General features: G+C 36.4%; 1 protein-coding gene across 1 annotated transcript in view; it reads right to left on the reverse strand.

The window, feature by feature from the left end:
• The window catches only part of MSH2 (mutS homolog 2), a 79,178-nt gene that overhangs the window by 44,988 nt on the left and 12,918 nt on the right, over positions 1–21,272 (reverse strand). Inside the window, exons 3-7 of the mRNA XM_043989077.1 lie at positions 19,683–19,961; positions 18,823–18,969; positions 18,142–18,291; positions 17,220–17,353; positions 7,641–7,840 (exon numbers count right to left, since the gene is read on the reverse strand). Coding sequence (XP_043845012.1) covers positions 7,641–7,840; positions 17,220–17,353; positions 18,142–18,291; positions 18,823–18,969; positions 19,683–19,961 — 910 coding nt within the window. The remainder of the gene's footprint in view (positions 1–7,640; positions 7,841–17,219; positions 17,354–18,141; positions 18,292–18,822; positions 18,970–19,682; positions 19,962–21,272) is intronic.

Here is a 21,272-nt window from a genome sequence, read left to right on the forward strand (position 1 = left end):
TTACGGGGTAAGAGGAATACACTAGAAGAAAGAGAAAGGGAGAGGTGGAAGGGGGTAAAGTAGCTCACATAAAAGAAACAAGAAAAAGCTTATGGAGTGGAGGGGAAGGTGGGGAAGGAGCAGCAGAGTGAGTGAGCCTTACTTTCAGCAGAATTGGCTCAAAGAGGGAATAAAATACACACTCAAGTGGTATAGTAATATATTTTGCCCTAAGGGAAAGTGGGAGGGGAAGGGGAAAGGGGGAGAGAGGGGAAGGAAGTGAGGGTAGATTGGGGGAAGGGGGCAGGCAGTAAAAAGCAAAACACTTTTGAGGAGACAGAGGGTGAAAGAAGATAGAAAATAGAGTAAACATCAAGGGGAGGGAATCGGATGGAGAATAATACAATTAGCAATAGTAACTGTGAAAGAAATAATGAGCAGGATGCTATCAGAAGAATGTATGGGGGCAGCTAGGTGGTACAGTGTATAAATCACTGGTCCTGGATTCAAGAGGACCTGGGTTCAAATCCAGTCTCAGACACTTGACACTTACTAGCTGTGTGACCCTGGGCAAGTCACTTAACCCTCATTGCCCCACAAAAATAATTTTAAAAAAATTTTTTTTTAATTTAAAAAGGACATATGGGAGATTTCCAGGGCAGAGCCAAGATGGCAGAGGAAAGGCAGTGAGCTCTCAAACTCATGACATGATCACTCCACAAAACATCCAAATAATGCCACAAGACAATGCCTGGAGCAGCGAAACCCACAGAAGAATGGGCTGAAATCATCTTCTAACCAAGAACAGCTTGGAAGGTCAGAAGGAGGGAGCTGCTGTGCTGAGACAGGAGTGGAACCCAATCCCACTGTCACCTTGACACAGATCCAGTCCCAGGAAGGCCTCACCAGAGGAGACCCCCAGAGTCTCTGAATCAGCCAGTGTTGTCTGAACTAAGCTCACAGTCTGGTGAGTGGGCTGAGCCCTGGGAAGGGGGGAGACTACAGGGGTTTATGTTGGTGCTGAGGCAGAACTTGGGTTTTTCATCCCTGCTGGGAACCAGGAGGTAGGCTTGAGTAGCAGTGGCCCAGGTGGGGGAGGGGCACAGGCTCATCAGAGCTGACACACACAACACACAAAGCTGGTTGATTAGCAAGTTGGTCTGGGGTCATCTACACACCAGGGAAGAGGCCAGGTGAGAGAAGAACCTGATCTTTCTTAAATCATACCACCTGAGACTTCTGAAGCCTGGAAACAGTACCCCACTTTAAGGAGCTAAAAGTCAAGTAAAAGAAAGGCAAGATGAGCAGAGAGAAAAAGGTGAGGACCACAGAAAGTTTCTTCAGTGACAAGGAAGACCAAGGGGCACCCTCAGAAGAAGATGTCAACATCAGGGCCCCTATATCTAAAGCTTCCAAGAAAAATATGAATTGGTCTCAGGCCATAGAGGTGCTCAAAAAGGACTTTGAAGATAAAGTTAGAGAGGTAGTGGAAAAAATGGAAAGAGAAATGAGGGTGATGCAGGAAAGGCATGAGAAAAAAGTCAACAGCCTGAAAAGCCAAAATGGCCAAATGGAAAAGGAGGTACAAAAGCTCTCTGATGAAAATAATTGCCTTAGAATTAGGATTGAACAAATGGAAGCTAGTGACTTTATGAGAAACCAAGACACAATAAAACAAATCCAAATGAATAAAAAAATAAAGGGCAATGTGAAATATCTTCTTGGAAAAACTGATGACCTGGAAAATAGGTCCAGGAGAGATAATTTTTTTAAAACATTTATTTATTTTTTATTATTATTATTTTTTTTTAGTGAGGCAAATTGGGGTTAAGTGACTTGCCCAGGGTCACACAGCTAGTAAGTATTAAGTGTCTGAGGCCGGATTTGAACTCAGGTACTCCTGACTCCAGGGCCGGTGCTCTATCCACTGCGCCATCTAGCTGCCCCCCAGGAGAGATAATTTGAAAATTATTGGTCTACCTGAAAACCATGATCAAGGAAAGAGCTTAGACAGCATATTCCAAGAAATTGTCTGGGAAAACTGCCCTGACAGAAATTGAAAGAATCCACTGATCACCTCCAGAAAGAGATCCCAAAAGGAAAACTTCTAGGAATATTGCAGCCAAATTCTAGAGCTCTCTAGACAAGGAGAAAATATTGCAAGCTGCCAAAAAGAAAGAATTCAAGTACTGTGGAGCCCCAGTCAGGATAGCACAAGATCTAGCGGGTTCTACATTAAAGGATCAGAGGGCATGGAATAGGATATTCCAGAGAGCAAAGGAATTGCGATTACAACCAAGAATCATGTATCCAGCAAAACTGAGTATAATCTTTCAGAGGAAAAAATGGGACTCTAATGAAAAAGATGACTTTCAGGTATTCATGATGAAAAGACCTGAACTGAATAGCAAATTTGACTTTCAAATACAAGACCCTAGAGAACCATAAAAAATTGGAGTTGGGGGACATACCTGGGGTCATGCAGTGGGTGACTGTCTTGTGTCTGAGGCTGGTTTTTGGCTGGGATCCCCCGGGTGCAGGGTGGATGCTTTGTCCACTGTGTCACCTAGCTGCCCCATGATGACATCTTTAGGGTTAAATTGAGGGGTGAGGGGAATGCACTGGGGAAGGGGGGAGAGCAGAGGTAACATGAGGTGAAATCCTACATGAAAGAAACAAGGAAAGGGTTTATGGAGTGGGGGAAGAGATGAGGGAGGAGCAGGGCAGTAAATGAATTTTACACTCATCAGAATAGGTTCAAAGACCTTAAACTCACCAGAGTTGCCTCAAGGAGAGATTAACGAACATAAACACACACACCCACACCCACCCACACACACACACACGCACACACACCCCTAACTGGGTGGAGTAATCAATTTAATCTGGGCAGTAAATGAGCCTAACACATCAGAATTGGCTCAAAGACCTCAATCTCATCAGAACTGAGGAAGAGGGAGGGAAGGGAGGGGGGGAGAAAAGAAAAATTTGGAACTAAAAATCCAGTGTAAACAAATGTTGGGGGGAAATAAAGGACATATGAAAAATAAAAACCATCAACAGAGGAAGAACTGATTGAAGTATAATTGTATTTGTTAGTTCCTCTTTCTAAAGTTATTTTGTCTATTTTCTTTCACAACCTGACTGAAGATGTTTTGCATAACTGCACATGTATGACTTATATTGAATTGCTTCACTGCATAGGGAGGGATTAAGAGGGATGGAGGAAGAAAATTTAGAACACAAAGTTTAAAAAAAAAAATCAATGTGAAAAAATTTGGTTTTTTTTCTTTTTTTACATGTAATGGGGAAAATTCTAAATAAAAAATAATATATATTAATCAATTATATTGATGTTTTTTCTTCTTTTTATCTTTAGAAAAAATAGTATGGGGCAGATCTTTGGGCAGAAGGATACTAGGAGCGATTACAGTGGTTTAAAAAGACATCAATAAAATGTATTTTTTAAATGAAATTAAATAAGCCTATCTTATTCTGAAAGACAGTAACAACTATATAAGTCATCTATAGATAGAATCAGGGTGGCACCTAAAAGGTTAATGCCTAATTCATGGTTTTCCAATCAAACAACATTCAACAAACATTTATTAAGCTCTTATTATGTTGGAGTGACTGTGCTAGAATAGGAAAAACCAATAGGTACCTGTCTAAGCATAACATATGGTTTGAGAAATCTTTCCAAAGGAATTACAAAAATGGCATTAACTGAACTCACTTTTACAAAGTCTATGAAAGAAGACAAAAAGATTCCAGTTTGAGTTGACAAATATTTTTACAAACCCAATCAGTACTAAGTTTGTACTTGTCTGAGCTTACATAAATTCCAAATAAAAATAAATATAGGGGGCAGCTAGATGGCACAGTGGATAGAGCACCGGGCCTGGATTCAGGAGTACCTGAGTTCAAATCTTGCCTCAGACACTTAACACTAACTAGCTGTGTGACCCTGGGCAAGTCACTTAACCCCAATTGCCCCGCAAAAAAAAAAAAATTAAAAAAAAAATAAATAAATATAAAAACTTTTTAAAGAAGCTCAACTTAATTCTTTAAAGATTTTTTCTTAATTTGAGGAATTAGAAAAAGGAAAGATAATACCTTTCACTTTAGTATCTTCACCTTAATGTGGGACTTTATCAATAGCCCTCTAATAACTAAGGGTGTAGAGCAAGGAAAACGAACTGCCCCTTGCCTGCATGCAAGTTACGTTAGTTTTTCCTTAAAAGGTACTGAAGTCATTCTCAATACCTGGTTGGCTATAGGGACTAAAGGCTTTTGGTGGTCACCAAAGCACAAAACAGCTATGAGAAGCTTCAGAAATATCTTTTGGTTGGAAGAAAACAATGGGGAACTCAGGCAAAGGAGCATCACTGTAAACTTAATGAACTCAGGGTATAGGGAATGCCTAAACTTGCTGCCAGCTTTCTCCTATGGCTAAGTAAATTTCCTTTCCTTTTCTTTCTTTCTTTTTTTTTTTTAAATGAGGCAATTGGAGTTAAGTGACTTGCCCAGGGTCACACAACTAGTAAGTGTTAAGTGTCTGAGGCCAGATTTGAACTCAGGTACTCCTGACTCCAGGGCTGGTGCTCTATCCACTGCGCCACCTAGCTGCCCCTAAATTTCCTTTTCTTAACGGTGGAATAATATACAAGTACTGTTCCAATATTGAGCCTAAACTACCAGGGAACTGGCAGGTATCAGGCCCAACCCTGAAAGGGGGAATGGGAGAAGAGAGGTTAGAAAAGGGCCCAATGGGGGCAACTAGGTGGTGCAGTGGATAAAGCACCAGCCCTGCATTCAGGAGGACCCGAGTTCAAATCCAGCCTCAGACACTTCACACATACTAGCTGTGTGACCTCGGGCAAGTCACTAAAGCCTCATTGCCGCCCCCCCCCCCAAAAAGAAAAGGGCCCAATGGGTGATACCATAGGCAAATTAGGAGAGCAAGGAATAGTTTATCTGTCAGATCTATGGATATGGGAGGAATTTAGGACCAAACAAGTGACAGTAAGCATTATGAAATGCAAAATATATCATTTTGATTACATTAAATTATAAAGGTCCTGAAGGTCTACTTCTTCAAGTTGTCATAATATGAACATTGTATTTAGCAAACAAACAATGCTAAACTAGGCATTAAACATATAACCATATGCATACCAAAAATTATTACAGGAATAAAGAGTATTCACTAAATCATTATCACTTAACTGTGAATATCATCTTTTCAAACATTTATTAATACATTAATTATCAAAACGGAAAGCAGGCACTTTGAATTTATGATCCTATTGAAGCTAGTGGATTAATAATGAGAAAGACATAATGATGAGGAAAAGAAAAACAAAACAAGAATATATATAAAATTCCAGATGGAAGCCCTATATGTAATGGTTGTTTGGGTCAGTTTTGTTTTGTTTTGTTTTAAGAGTTAGCATCAACTACCATGGACAAAGCTGTAGTGTGTATTACAAGGTGAAAGCCACACTTTTCAGGTACTCTTGAGGGAGAAACCCACTAGACCCCAACCCCGTCTGCTACTTGGCTGGTAACCTTACTACTCCTCTCACACTGAGCTCTAAGGCAATGTAGTAAGAATATCTTGAATTATAAGAAATTTCCACAAACGCAGAAACAAATGCAATTTATAGCTCTGAATGCCCACTCTGTTTTACAAAAACTAAAGAAACCTTTTTACCCCTTACGCTTTTTCTCCTTTCTCAGTCTCTTGTACTCTAAGACTCATAGCTTAGAAAAACATCAGTGTCACTGCCTATAAAATTTATTAACAGTAATAAACAATACATAGAGTTATGTTCAATGATGAATCGGTTTAATTCCTAACTCATCACTATTCTTCTATGACTTCTGAGAACTGTTACAGCCAAATGAAACTGTCACTCTTCAACTACCTTACTGGAAAGCCTCTAGAAATTTGCCCAGGCTGGGTCTCAGAAAAGTAACAACCATTTTCTTGCCTAATACTGAAAGCCTTGGTAGTTTAATAGGACCTGTCAGAATTCATCTCCTGCCATACACTTTAAGAGTATATAGGGTCACATCCATATCATGATGAACAATCATTGGAGTAAGCCATTAACGAGGGACACCATAATACAATTTATTTTGTAAAATAATAATAATACAATTTATTATAATAAAACTCAAATACAACAGAACAATTTAAATTCCTTGTACAAAGCAGTATTTAGCAAAATTTTGCCCTCAAGTTTTTAACAGAAATAGCCTTGAGTTTCATGTGTTGTCTCAGCTTCCTAATTTTAAGAAATTCGATAAAAAGAATGACTTTGGTGTCTCTCATTTCAATGGACTAGTTCTCATGTGAGTGTAAAGATTCACAGGAAAGAAAACTATCCCCCATTCTTATATACTTTGTATATTGTTGCTGCCCCCTGCTGGTCCTAAGTTTAACTTGACTTTCATGGTATATATTTAGTTTTGCCTAAGAGATTGATTAAAAACCAAAATTTCCACAAAAGAAAATAGCAATTTTATAGCAAGGTATTTAAAGCCCTAAAGTCATAATTTCCCTTTGAAATATTAGTGCATTTAGTTAATTTTTCAATTTTTCATCATTCTTATTGCTTTGAGGACTTCTGAATAAAAAAACCAAAAACCTGATACTGTACTGTTCTTAAAACTCAAGTTGTAGTTAATTTGACATAGATACAAATTCTATTCCATAGCCAGAAGCTGCCCCTAGTATCACCTAGTTTGCCTTCAATGCCCAACTGGAGACGTTATATTTCTAATTCATTTATCAAAATAACAAAGAAGTATGTCAGACCTATAGGCATATCCTGAATTCAGGTAGCCTTCAGTGAGAACACAACATCCTTTAACTTTATCTCAATAATCTTCTGCTCAGGAGCAGCTAGGTGGCGCAGTGGATAAAGCACCAGCCCTGGATTCAGGAGGACCTGAGTTCAAATCCGGCCTCAGCCACTTGACACTAAGTAGCTGTGTGATCTCGGGCAAGTCACTTAACCCCCACTGCCCCGCCCAAAAACAAGCAATAATCTTCTGCTCCCTCCTACCTTGCCAAAGCCATCTGCTACCCCATGATGGCACACTAACACTAGCTGGCCGTCTAATAAATGCTATTTATCACAAAGATCACAAGGTCACTGCTGCAGAACTGGAAGAGACCTTGGAGAACACCCGGTCCAACCACTCATGTTATGGATGAGGAAGCTGAGGTGTAAGATGGTTAAATCACGTCCCCGAGGTCACACTGATAAGTGGCAGAGGCACGGAGGGCTCTGACCCAGGCCCCGTGGTTCCTTCCTTCCACTGTCTCTCAGGCAGCACACTGCCTTGAATCACCGAGCTGGAAGGCCTCCTAGAGATCAATTTACCCACCCCATCATTTTAATGTGAGTAAAACTAAGGGATCGTTTGCATGGCCATTTGATGCTAGTAGAGCCCAGATGAGAATACGGACCCTCTTACTCCAGCCCAGTTCCACTGTGAGTCAGCACAAACTCTTCAATAGAAAAAGATAGAAATATAATTAAGGATGGGTTTGCACAACCCTCTTTCTAAAAGATGACAGTACATTTTCATGGCAATCAAAGACTAAGATTTCAACGGAGGGAATAAAAACTAAAATCATCTGTTACCTTCGTGTTTTTCCAGTGCTTGTATAACATTAGGAAGCTGGTTTATGGCTTGATAGATTCGGTAACAATCCTGTAGATTGGCTGCATGTCTCTGAAACTTTTTGGCAAATCGGTTAAGATCTGGGAAGCGACGAAGTAAGTCTTCTTGTAAACTCTGCCTCAGTTCTGCATCTACTACAAACGCCTCCACTAAATTTAACCTGAAATAAAGTATTTATTAACTATTAATCATAAATACCATTACAAAGCAAAACAAAAACTTCTCAACTAAGAGAACAAAGTCTAAATTGGATTATAAATTCTAAATGCGTGCGTATGTATGTGTATACACAAAAGCAGGCATTCACAGAGCAGCTAGCAACAGAAATCTTGAAAATACATATAAATGAAAAACTCTTTAAAGAAATGTGAATGAATTATTATTTAATAGAGCTCAGTCAAGGGATGAATAAATCTACATTTTTAAGTTGAAAATATTTAAAACAATATTTGCCATTTACGATTTCAATATAAACAATGTTAAAAGAAAAATGAAGATAGAATCAGTCAAAATATGATGATGCTTGTGATGTAAAGAACAATGACAAGTCAAATTAAATAATCGTCCTGGCAAGAGAACTCAGTGCAAGAGTTTAGGGTTCAAAATGACACTAAAAATAAAAAATAGTGTCATTTAGCAGTGGATAAGGCACTGGCCCTGGATTCAGGAGGACCTGAGTTCAAATCCAACCTTAGACACTTGACACTAGCTGTGTGACCCTGGGCAAGTCACTTAACCCTCATTGCCCCACCAAAAAAAAAAAAAGAAATAAAGAAGTACCACTTCTTATGTTAAATCACCAAATGAAACATAACATACAAATATTATACAATTGTTATTTTACTTTTCTATAACAGAGATAGGGAAAGGGACTTAGAATTGGACCTGTGATTTCACTAATATAGGAAACTCCTGGGTGAAGAAAACTCCCTCTACCAATGTAGACCAGGACTGTTCATATCTGCAACTTAAGAGTGTTAAAAAGATGCCTCAACCACTATGAAAATAAGTGACCTGCCCAGTGTCACACAACCAGTATGTGTCAGAGGTAAGACTTTAACCCAAGTCTCTCTAGCTTCAGGGCCAATTCTCTATCTAGTATGTCTTCTTCCTTTTCTATGTATTATAGAAAAATAAAGAACTTATTTTTGGAATCAAGCCATTTCAATAAAAGAATAAAGTAAACACAAAGGTAATTTAGTAGTAATTTATAAATCTAGGAATGTCTTTTATATTAATATTGCTATAGGAAGCTTTTGGAAAAAATGTTAAGGAAGCAGTTAATAAACTAATGTGTACTGTAACATCTCAGATGTGGAAGGGATATCAGGGGTCATTTATTCCAAACCATACATGATGAGGAATTCCATCAATAACATCTTTGGGTAACATTATTGGCAATGTATTAAGTCTATGCTAATGAAAAATAGCAGTTTGAAGAGAAGAAAATAGGAAATACACAACGTAAAGTCTTTTGAAATGAGAGCAGAGGGCTAAACTACCTGAAGCTTTTCCTCACAATAACCACTCATAGTCCTCATCTTAGATATAAGACAAAGTGTTTCTCAGACCCAGGGAAAGGAAAATAATAATCCAGATTTAATTCTCATGAGCTGAAGCCTTATATCTTCCAACATGAAAAGGTTGAGGCCAAAAATATGTGTGGCATCCCAGGACTGAAAGGGTCAGGACAAAGAGTAGAGATAGAAATTACTGATAATAAAAGAATAAGGACCAAAAAGCAAAAAGGACAAGGGAAATGCTAGGTATAACTCTAGCCCCCAAACAGTTGAACCCAACCAACTTAAAGGAAAAAAATGAGCAAACATTCTAGAAAAGGTCGTTATAATGCTTAGTTATTATGCTTTAAAGGAAACAAAGCAAGAAACACTCTAATGAAAAAGAGGTAAAGCAACAGTGCAAAATGAGACATATGGATATAGAGATAGAAACAGGGCATGGGCAAAGTAGAAATGTGCTTTACTTGACTATACATGCCTATAACAGGAATTTTGTTTTTCATTCTTGGGTAGGAGAAATGACCAATTTTTGCTGGTTTCAAAAATATATACATATGAATTTTTTTTAAATAAATAAGGAGGGTTGATTATTCGTTGTTTCCCTACTATTCAACCATCCTTGCCTCCCTTGTACTAAATCAACTTGATTACAGTGAATAATTTTTAGCTATGTTGCTGGAGTATACTTGCTAGGGTTTTATTTAAAATTTCTGAATAAAGATTCATGTGATACTGATCTATAATTCTCTTTTTCTACTTTATCTTCCCCTGGTTAGGTATTAGAAGTATATCTATCTCTTTAAAAGTTTTTGAGGGGGCAGATAGGTGGCACCAATCCTGGATTCAGGAGGACCTGAGTAAAATGTTTTGATTAGTATTTTTCTTATTAGGGACTTGGAGCATTCTTTCATATGGTGTTTAATACTTTACAATTCCTTTGAAGTGTTTGTTCATATTCTTTAACCACTTCTGCATGAGGAATGTCTCTTGGCCTTATATTTATATTAATTCCCTAATCCGATATGTGGATATTGTACTCTTATCAAAGACATTAGATATAGGTTTTTTACCCCCCAATAAACTGCTTCACTTGTTTTTTTTAAGTATTAATTTTCTTCATGTAAATTCTATTTCATATACCTGAAAGCACTTTTTATCTTTTGTAATTATTTCTATCCCTCATTTAATTGAGAATTGTCCCCTATAGATATAACTATGAGATATACCTGTGATCTGGTTCTCTTCAAATTTTTCTATAATGGCATGACTTTTAAGATTCAGGTCAAGAATTCATTTAGGGTTTACTGAAGTATATGGTGGAAAAAAAATAAGAATTTTCCAAAATGCATAGTATATATTATAGCTTATATACATATGAGTAGCCAACTTCCTGGGTTCTGAACCCAAAAAGATATGGGTTTAACTCATGCATTCCAGCAGCTTGACCACATACTATGCTATTTTTCATTAGCATAGACTTAATACTTTGCCAATAATGTTACCCAAAGATGTTATTGATGGAATTCCTCATCATGTATGGTTTGGTTTAACCTCTCAGTGCTAAGCCAACTCTTGTAAAATGAAGTTAAGAGACAGGAAACTAATCTGTCTCACTAAAGGGAGTTTCCCTCAAAATGATGAACTCACAGAACAGCAAACACGTGCTCTCATGCTCGCTCTCTCGCTCGCTCTCTCTCTCTCTCTCTCTCCCCCCCCCTCTTTCTTTGATCTCAGTAGAAACCCTGAATGAAGCCTCATAAATTGAGTTACAGAAGTCTATTTGTTATGACACAAGTGAAATTAACTTAGTAGCAGTATTTGCTACTAGCTAAAAAAAGAAAAAAGATTGCTACCTCTGTTTCTATGGAAATGTCACTTTAAATGACAATTTTTAAGGGATCGAATTTAATATTGTCATAATATACTGTCAGTACCACTCAATAGGAATGCTAAGTTTCACACAAACAATTGCATGCAATATCAGCTCACAAATTCCCTAGAAACTGTTAATATATAGCAATTTTCCTAGATAACCATTTCATAAAACTACAACAGAATTACCTTTTTAAATCAAAGTATGGCAGTACTTATTACAACATTATGCTTTATTTGAAAACTAGCCTTTTACCTTTGAATTCACAATTAAGTACAAACAAAATTTTGCTATGCACATAATTTAAATAATAAGCAATTAAAAAATTTCCAGTTTTCTGCCTGTTTAACACTGCTCCTGACCCAATCATACACAGACAAAACCACAGTAATGTAAGTATTTTGGTTGTGTACTAATATGCTATTCTGTTAGCTATGTATATGTGTATCATATCCCTATGAACATTACCAAACTGGTCCTCAGACATACACACAATCAGTTTGCCAAGCCCAAGCTCAAAGGCTCAACAGTTTGGTAGAGATCTGAGAGGCCGGGCTCCCTTGCTACCTCCTTCATGAAACAAGGGTCACTTCCATGCCAAGATCAGGCACCACAATAAACCTATAGTAGAAAAGCCTTAATCTTATGTCAAATAATGTACTTTAATGTACTAATAGTATGATTTAGTACCTAGTTACAATGCCCTGCACACCGGGTAGTTCTAGAAATACATTGACAAATGTATTGACAAATACATGCCACTAAAGAGCTAAGTTAGTCAAAGGTTAGAAAGTTTTAAAAAAATTACTAATTAAAAACAACTATTTAAAAATGTGTTCCAAATTACTAATAACAAGAGGTCTAACAACTCTAAAGTTTTATCTCATGCTGCAATTTTGCAAAGATTACAAACAAACAAAAAAAACCCCAACAGTCAATGTTGGAGGAACTCAAAATCCCCTAGTATGAAGGCAGGAGTTGGGGAGGAAAGAAAAACTCTGAGCCAGGTATTGAATTTGTTAAAGAAGTTAAGGATGACCTGAGTCCAATCCAGCTTTGGACAGTTAATAGCTGTGTCAACCTAAACAAGTCATTTAAAAGTTGTACCAGTTTCCTCAATTAAAAAATGGGGATAATAATAATAATAAAGGAGATAGCTCCTTGTTGTTGTGAGCCTCAAATGAGATAATTGTAAAGTGCTTAGCACAGAGCCTATGAAAGAAATTATTATTTTTCTATCATATTAGTAATTAATAATTTGGACTAAGGTTTTTCCTTTTAATTCCTCATTCAGGGACCAGCCCTTTGTAGGCCAGTCAATCAATCAATCTCTGAAGGACATCGCTGATAGATGAGATTGCCCAAATCCAATCGGTACAAGCTCTGCAATATTAGGCAGCATCCTACCTGACTAGAAGATCTTACTTCTGTTTAGCGTGTAAATAGAATCTAATCTAGGTGAATTCTTGCCCTTATGAAATAAGCCCACATCACTATACCCCTCCACTGGAGTTTCGGGTAACCCAGCTTATGAAGGAGAAAACCAACCACAGTGGTCTGGGTAGAGACGGATTCCCTTGTCCAGACTACCAGAGTCTCATGATCAATTCATATTCTCAGCAAGAGGACTGAAGACTTTTAGTCCGCCTCCGCATTAATATGTCCACATCCTCATTAACTGTTCACCAATCAGGATTAACTTTCACCTTTCAGGCATACCTCTTTTCCAAAGGTATTTAAACACTCAGGGATCTCCATGGTTTTGTCTTTGGTTACCAAGAGAAATCACTCAGCTAGCCTAATTAAGAAATTGATGATTAACTACTCAGATATTGTCTCTCTCGGGCTTTTCATTAGTCTCACCTAGCAAACAGTAGTCACTTAATAAGTGCATGCTTATTAAGATAAAGCACCAGCCCTGGATTCTGGAGGACCTGAGCTCAAATCCGGTCTCAAACACTTGACACTTACTAGCTGTGTAACCCTGGGTAAGTCACTTAACCCTCACTGCCCCGCCCCCCCCCAAAATTATGGAAAGAGGGATTATCCACCTCAATGAGATCATGGATGAGTTCTCACACTTAACTACTCAAGCTGGCTATAGTCTTTTTTTTTTTTTTGCAGGCAATGGGGGTTAAGTGACTTGCCCAGGGTCACACAGCTAGTAAGTGTCAAGTGTCTGAGGCTGGATTTGAACTCAGGTACTCCTGAATCCAGGGCCGGTGCTTTAACCACTGCGCCGTCTAGATGCCCCCTGGCTATAGTCTTAAAGCTTTAATTTAAAAGGTTCCAACTTATAATCATAAATTTATCGCAAATATTTTAATTTTTAGAAATTGATTTTATATAATACCTGAAAGGTTGGGTTTTTTTTTTCAAATATTTCTCATTAAGTTTACAATCCTCACTATGAAACAAGAATATACCCCCTTTTAAGTCTTGCTAATAACATACTGTAACATTTGTTCAATAAAAACAGATTCTCAGAGATATAAGTAATATGGAAAATAACCCAAAAGTTAAATTTTAAAAGCACACAAAAGCAATGTTTTCTCTCATTTGTCAGGGTCCAGGGTATGCCAGGAACTATTCCAGTTGTTCCAAGGAACATATTAGCACACGATTCTCTGAAAAAATGTCTTTAGATTTATATGAAAACTAGTATTCTATAATTCACAGTAAGGCTGAAATGAGTTTTTTAATTTTTGCACAAGGATCAAAATTTCTAAGAACAAATCATTAAAGAGCAAAAACCTCACTGGAAAAATATCACTCAAAGCCTTGCCATCAAAAGCTAAGAAAAGGCTACAGACTACTAGATTTAAGTTTGCTATGAAAAGAATCCAGTCATCTGAAGTCACCTGAAATAAAAACAACACACAATAACCCATCAGGCAAAAGTCAAAACTGGAGAGTTACGTTCTTACCAATAAATGCAACAACTGAAGGTTTAACAAGGCCTAAGGACCTCAATTCACTTAACTAGTCCTTGGTATGGGAGTTCATAAAGTTAATGATAATAGCTAACATTTATATAATGTGTACTATGTGCTGAGGGCTGTGCTTTATAATTACCATCTCATTTGGTCCTCACAAAACCTTGGGATGTAGGTGCCATTACATTATTATCCCCATTTTACAAATGAGGAAACTGAGGCAGACCGAGGTTAAATGATCTGCCCAGAGTCACACAGCTAGGAACTATCTGAGGCCATATTTAAACTCATCTTCCTGACTCCAGAACCTGCTCTGTAACTACTGCATTATCACACTGGTCCAAATAATAGCATTTTCCCCCCAAATATGGGTGGTATAAAGTCTTAGTGTGGTCTATAATCATGTTCTTTATGATTATTAATATGCTATTTTACTATATGTAGCCTGTTCTCCATAAATGAAAATCTTTAATCTTAGTTTTATCCTTTTAGTAAGTCTTCAAAATTTTTTTTCCATCATTATAATATCATTCTAAGAAATCTCATTTAGGTAAAGATATAGCCTGTATTCTAGCTAATATAGTAATAATAATGTGTGTTATATCATATATGCATACACATGTCATATGTGTGTACATATACTGTCCAGATGTCAATAATTATTGACCCATTGGCTTATTTTCTCAACTTTATAAAATCTTTTTTGAAAATGATCTAGGGGCAGCTAGGTGGTGCAATGGACAGAGCACCGGCCCTGGATTCAGAAGGACCTGAGTTCAAATCTGGCCTCAGACACTTAACACTTACTAGCTGTGTGACCCTGGGCAAGTCACTTAACCCCAATTGCCTCACCAAAAAAAAAAAAAAAGAAAGAAAGAAAGAAAAAAGAAAATGATCTACACAGTGACATCCTTGATGAAAACAGAAGTAAACAAGTAAGCCTTTGTAAATTACTTTCTACAGTGGACCATATCTTCACAGTCAAACAAATAAAAATTAGAAATTGTGTATATATAAATAATAGGCAGTTTACCACAAATATTTTAATTCTTTAAGAAAAAGATTTTACATAACATCTGAAAGGTTGTTTTGTTTTTCAAATATTTCTCATTAAGTACACTCTCTTCACTATAAAACAAAAACATACCCCCTATAAGTCTTGATAACAACCCATTTAGTTTTTCCTTCAATTATGAATATAAGCAACAACTCACACAGTATTAAGCTTCACCAGACTACCAAAGGAGTCTTGACAGAACAAAGGCTAAGAGTTGTTGATCTGCTTTGGCAAAGAGCTCTTTATACCAATCAATCAATAAACATTTATTAAGTGCCTGCTATGTGCTAGGCAACATGCAAACAAATATATACAAGTCATATTTAAGATAAATAGGAAATAAATTAATAGTGGGAAGGCAAAGGAATTAAAAGAGTTTAGGGAAGACTTTCTGTAGTTAAGAGTTAAAAGGAAGCCAGGGAGGTCAGTAGTTGGAGCAGAGGAAAGAAAGTGTTCCAGACATGGGGCACAGCCAGAGAAAATGCCCAGAGCAAGGAGATGAAGTATCTTGTTCATGGAACAGGCAGGAAGCCAGGGTCACTGGAACAAAGAGTACAAGTTGGGGAGTAAGAGGGCTTTGAATGAAAAATAATATTTTGTATTTGCCCCTTGAAGCAATAGAGAAATACCAGAACTTATTGAGTAGAGAGGTGACATGATTGGACCTACACTTTAGGAATATCACTTTAGTGTCTGAATGGAGGATGGACTGAAATGGGAAGAGACTTGAGGCAGGCACATCTGCCAACAGGCTATTGCAATAATCCAATCATCAGGTGATGAGGGCCTACACTCAAGTGGTAGCAAAGTTAGTCTAAACCAAACAATAAAACACAATAAAACCCCACCTCATAGCTATATGGCCCAAATAACTTAATGCCCATAAAGTCCTTTTTATACCTTAAAAAGCACCATACAAGAGTCAATCATTAATATGCTGTAGTTTAACTCTACCTATTGCCAACTAACTGATTTCTAAGATTTGCTACTAAAAGTTTTAAAACGCAGCTTAAAGGAAAAGATTATTTCAAACTCCTATAATGCATATTTCATGAAAAATATTACACAACCTATCCAACTTCTAAAAGAAAAAGAATAAATTCTACATCAAAATAAAAATTATCACAAATATTACATTTTGTCATAAACTTGTAGATAATGCCTATTTTAACATCTGAAGGACATAAGTTTAGTAAACTCCTTGGGCCTAAAGTGCCTGACAAAGGACAAGGATATATCCACTTAGGTCTTATTAATCCACAGCAGAGTTTGGGGAGTCAAACTTTTTATTTATGTAATAATGATGGTTTACAAATGACTCACCTAATGAATGAGAACATGAAACTGCCAGTCTAAATATTATAATTAATTAGATATGATTTAATAATTATAGCTAACAAATGTTACTTTATTTAACTAAGTATGACTATGGATGGATGAGATTTTAACCTTATATACTGTCAACTAATTTCTAAGCTTTGTTACATAGGTTTTTTTTGGGGGGGGGGGGGAGGCAATGGAGGTTAAGTGACTTGCCCAGGATCACACAGCTAATTAGTGTAAAGTGTCTGAGGCCAGATTTGAACTCAGGTCCTCCTGAATCCAGGGCCAGTACTTTATCCACTGCACCACCTAGCTGTCCCCATTACATAGGCTTTTAAAAGAGATCTTAAAGGAAAATATTATCTAGAACTTCTACAGCAAATATCTTAATGGCTAACATTTTTTTTAGTAGTTTATGCTCCAATCTGAACCATAGAAGCACCATAAACCCTATAAAACAGAGAACTATTTAAAAAGAACTCATTTTTTCAACAAAGAATGTATTAGAAGGAAAACATAGGGCTGAATATTTTTGGAAACACAGGTCCCTTCTTTTAGAGATCAAACTTTTAAGCAAATATTCCCACTGCTACTTGCTCTAATATCAGAAGGTATCAAAGTTTCAAGCAAAAATACTAAAACAGAAATTTCTAATTTTATGCACTAGTTTATCAATATTTCTTTAGCCACAAGTTTATAATTATCTATTACCAGTCAACTACATAATTACTTTGATTCTTTTTCTAATAAAGGCTATTAAACTTTTTAAAAAGCAAGAGTATCATTTACAGTAGAGCTAGTGACCACTATAAACAGACACATTTCTTTACCTTTCCTCTATTCTGTTCTTATCTAGTAGTGGCTGCTTGATCCACTGATTAAGCAGTCTTTGGCCTTGAGGTGTTTTGCACTTATTCAGCAATGCAGCAAGAGACTGAGTACCACTTTTGTCTTCAGCAGAGCCCTAGTAACAGAAGGTAAGAGATGAAATGATAGGCTCATTAACATGTCTTACTGAGCCAAAAATAGTAAAATTTTTTAAAAGTAAATAACATTTTTATTTAAATGATGAATCTTTTATAATATAATTCACAATTCATAATCAAGCTTCTACCCAATGGTACTATTGTAACGACATATGGTACTATTACTGTAACCTGAAGCCTAAAACTTTAGAATCAAATTTAAGGATTGCATATTGTGTAAATTTATTTCTAAAACTATTCTATACCATTTTAAGAGCAGAAAAATAAAGTATAACAATGACAATTTACTGCATCTCTAATTTAACAATATTAATTATATAATTTCATATCAAAACCTACTATACTTCTAAATATTTAAGAATAACATATCCCTTTAATCTAACATAAAACCGTCACTGAAGTCCTACCGCAATATCTTATTGTGTTGTGGAAATGACTCTAGCTTTTACTGTTTATTATGTTTTAATCATTTCTGACAAGAAATTCCTGCTCACCCACCAACTCACTGTGTTCCTGAAGGCTATTCTTCTGGACTGAGATTTATGACAGGTCCTCAAATGATGTTAAAGGCTTCAAGGAGGTACCCAGACATAGACTAGCCTATCAAAGATCTGAGAGGCTCTTCACAAACAGGCCCCTAGTGTGGCTTAAAGGCCATAAATCACACAAGTGGTTTTCACAATCTTTGACCACTTTGATTAAAATTACTGATTCTTAAGATAGCTATTTCCATTGCAAGCGTCAAACTTTGGTATTTTCATTTTACCTGAAAAAGGTTAAGAGCTCTGACAGCCGCATTATCCAACTTCATATACTGGTTGAGGTCAAAGGTAGTCAGCTCAAATTGTCCAAAGTTTGTATCGTCTGATAAAAGTTCTAAATACTTAATCACTGCTGATAATGATGAAATTGCAACCTAAGATTAAAGAATTTAAAATATAAAATTACAATAACACAAGAAGAAATTAAAAGTAAAAGCCATTAAGAATTTTTAAAGTTAATGAACAAAGATGAATTACAGGCAGTATTATTTTCTCTAGTTTAGGAAAAATAGGCCTATTGGAACTATGTGTCTAACTGTTCTGGAAAGAAGTTAAAGACAAAAATAAAAAGGAAGTACCTTGAGTTTTTCATTTCAATACTGAGATCAATTGAGGTCAAAAGAATGATGGCAGCAAATGCTATTTGCAAATGATGTAAAGTTAATGTTAGAAACTTCTACTGGGGCGGCTAGGTGGCGCAGTGGATAAAGCACCGGCCCTGGATTCAGAAGTTCCTGAGTTCAAATCCGGCCTCAGACACTTGACACTTACTAGCTGTGTGACCTTGGGCAAGTCACTTAAGCCCCATTGCCCCACAAAAAAAAAACAAAAAACCAACCTTCTACTGGGAAAATGACATTTTTGTGACCTAAAAACAAATAAACCAATACATTTAATTTACATACCTGATTCTCCATCTCAGGCAATACAGCACTATTCACTTGATCTCCTTTTTTGCTTTTCAACAAACGGTTGAGGTCCTGAACAATATCTTTTGCTGCAAAGTCAATTTTCTTCCTTTCTGTGATCAGAATTCCTCCTCTCTCAATAACCTGTTTTTAAAAACACAGATGTTTCCTACCAAGAATTTTACTGAAAAACAAATTTTGCAAACCTTTTAAAAACAGACTGATTATTCAGTTTAAGCTTATAAAGTATCAGTTACATTATCCCAGTTATCATTGCTTTAATACCATTGTTAAGTTGCTTGTCTTCCTTTCCTCAGTTCTCTATTGAGTGGCATAATTATTTCAAAACACAACCCAAAATGATTTTTTTTAAAAAGAAATCATCATTTTTAATAGAAAAAACAGTTTTTTATAAAACATCAGAGCAATTAAACGGCCCTTTCCAGTTCTGGGTTTTCTCTAGATGGTGTTCTTTCCTAAGATTTCAAGATTTTTTTTGTTATACTTCATTAGTATTGTCATTTAGGAACTCTGATCAACACAAAGACAAACCACAATTCCAAAGGATTCATTATGAAATATGCTACCCACCTTCTCATAGAAAGGTGACAAATTCAGAGTGCAAACAAAGCCTATTTTCTTTTCCTTGCTTCTTTCTATTTGGATATTGCTAACATGGAAATTTGTTTTTCATGGCTATAAATTTGTAATAAGCTTTTGATTTAGGTTTTTGTGGGTTGTTTTGGGTTTTTTATTTTTTGCAGGGGGGAGTGGAGGATACTGTCCTTTTCAATGGGCAAGGGAAGGAGAAGGGAGAGAATTTGGAACTGAAAATTAAATCCCTCCCCCTTTCTTACCTGTCTCAGTTTTCCCATGTCCCCTGCGGTTTCACCTCCTGGTAGCACACATTCCTTCGGGCCAATCTGAATCAACAGAGCTTCCAGATTGGAGAATTGATCATTATCTGGAAACTCACACAGTCCTAGCTTCCTCTGTATGGAATCAACATACCCAACTCCAATTAATCTTTGGCCATCAACCATGGATAACTTAACACCTACACCACCAATGGAACATGACATATCACTGCTGCCAAAGAGAATTTCTTCAAATTGGGAAAGATTGCCTGGTGAAGCCTAAAAAACAAACAGAAAGGAAAATTACTAGAAACTATTTTTAAACTTCCTTTTAGATCCTATTAACATAAACAAGATAAAATAGCTCATTTTAGTTACATTTAGTTGAGAAGTTTTTGTAGGAACAAAGCAACCACACAACAAAAGAAGTAGACTGAGAGGAAAAAAATGTTTTCCTCAAATAACCCTGACAGTGGTACAAATCAAAGATATGTAGGGAACTAACACAGATAATTAAGAAGAAAAGCCATTTCCAAATGGATACAAGGATATGAACAAACAATTCTCACAAGAACTGTAAACCATGAACTATAAGACTACTCCAACTCACTGAGTAATACAAAACACAGCAGCACCACCACCAACAACAACTCCTCTAAATTCCACCTCAAACCCAGAAAACTGGCAAAGATGACAAAGCTATGCATTTGTCCAACTCATTCTGGAAAACAATTTGGAATTAGGCAAAGAAAGTGACTAAAACCATGCCCTTTCACCCAGGTTGATATAAGGATACCCCACATCCACAACCAAGGACATCAAAGATGGGGGGGAAAAAAAGGTTCTACATACACAAAAAAATAGCACTTTTTGTGGTAGCAGAGAACTGAAAAGAAAAAGTAAATAGATTATGGGAATGACTAAACAAGTTGTGGGACCTATATGGAAGAGAATATTACTGTACAAACATTTATATGAACTGATGCAAAGTGAAGGAAGCAGAACAAGGAAAATGATATATACATATATCCAATGACAACGATGTAAATGAACAAAATCACAAATGTATGCTATGAAATCATCTTGCCCAGGATTAATCCCAAAGAAAAGATTTTGAGTGAGATTTTTCACACCCCTTAGTTATAAGAAATTTAATATAGTTTAATGTGATTTAATTATGATAATAATCAGTATATTAACTAAAAAATTGTGATTTATTACATTTAGATATCTTATTTTAATTGTATTAGTAGATTAAGTTTCTTTTCTTACTACTTAATGTCAGATGATACTTTCCAATCTCAAGCATTAAATAATATCAGAAGATACAATAGTCAGCAATATTATATTTTAGAAACCACTGGGTGTTATGCTTGACAAAAGAAGATCATGCAGCTCACGAGTAATATATTTGATTGGAAGGGGTCATGCCCCAGAGTTATGACCTTGTTACCACAAGAAGGATGATAAGAGTAATTGGAAAATGCTGATATTTGTTATGTAGGCAGTTTTGATATTTCCTAAGAAGATGCTTTAATTTTAGATACTGTTTAATTACAATTGTATAGAAGCATACAAGCTCTGGAGGGG

The sequence above is a fragment of the Dromiciops gliroides genome, chromosome 2, assembly GCF_019393635.1.
Source record: "Dromiciops gliroides isolate mDroGli1 chromosome 2, mDroGli1.pri, whole genome shotgun sequence".
Classification (NCBI taxonomy): domain Eukaryota; kingdom Metazoa; phylum Chordata; class Mammalia; order Microbiotheria; family Microbiotheriidae; genus Dromiciops; species Dromiciops gliroides.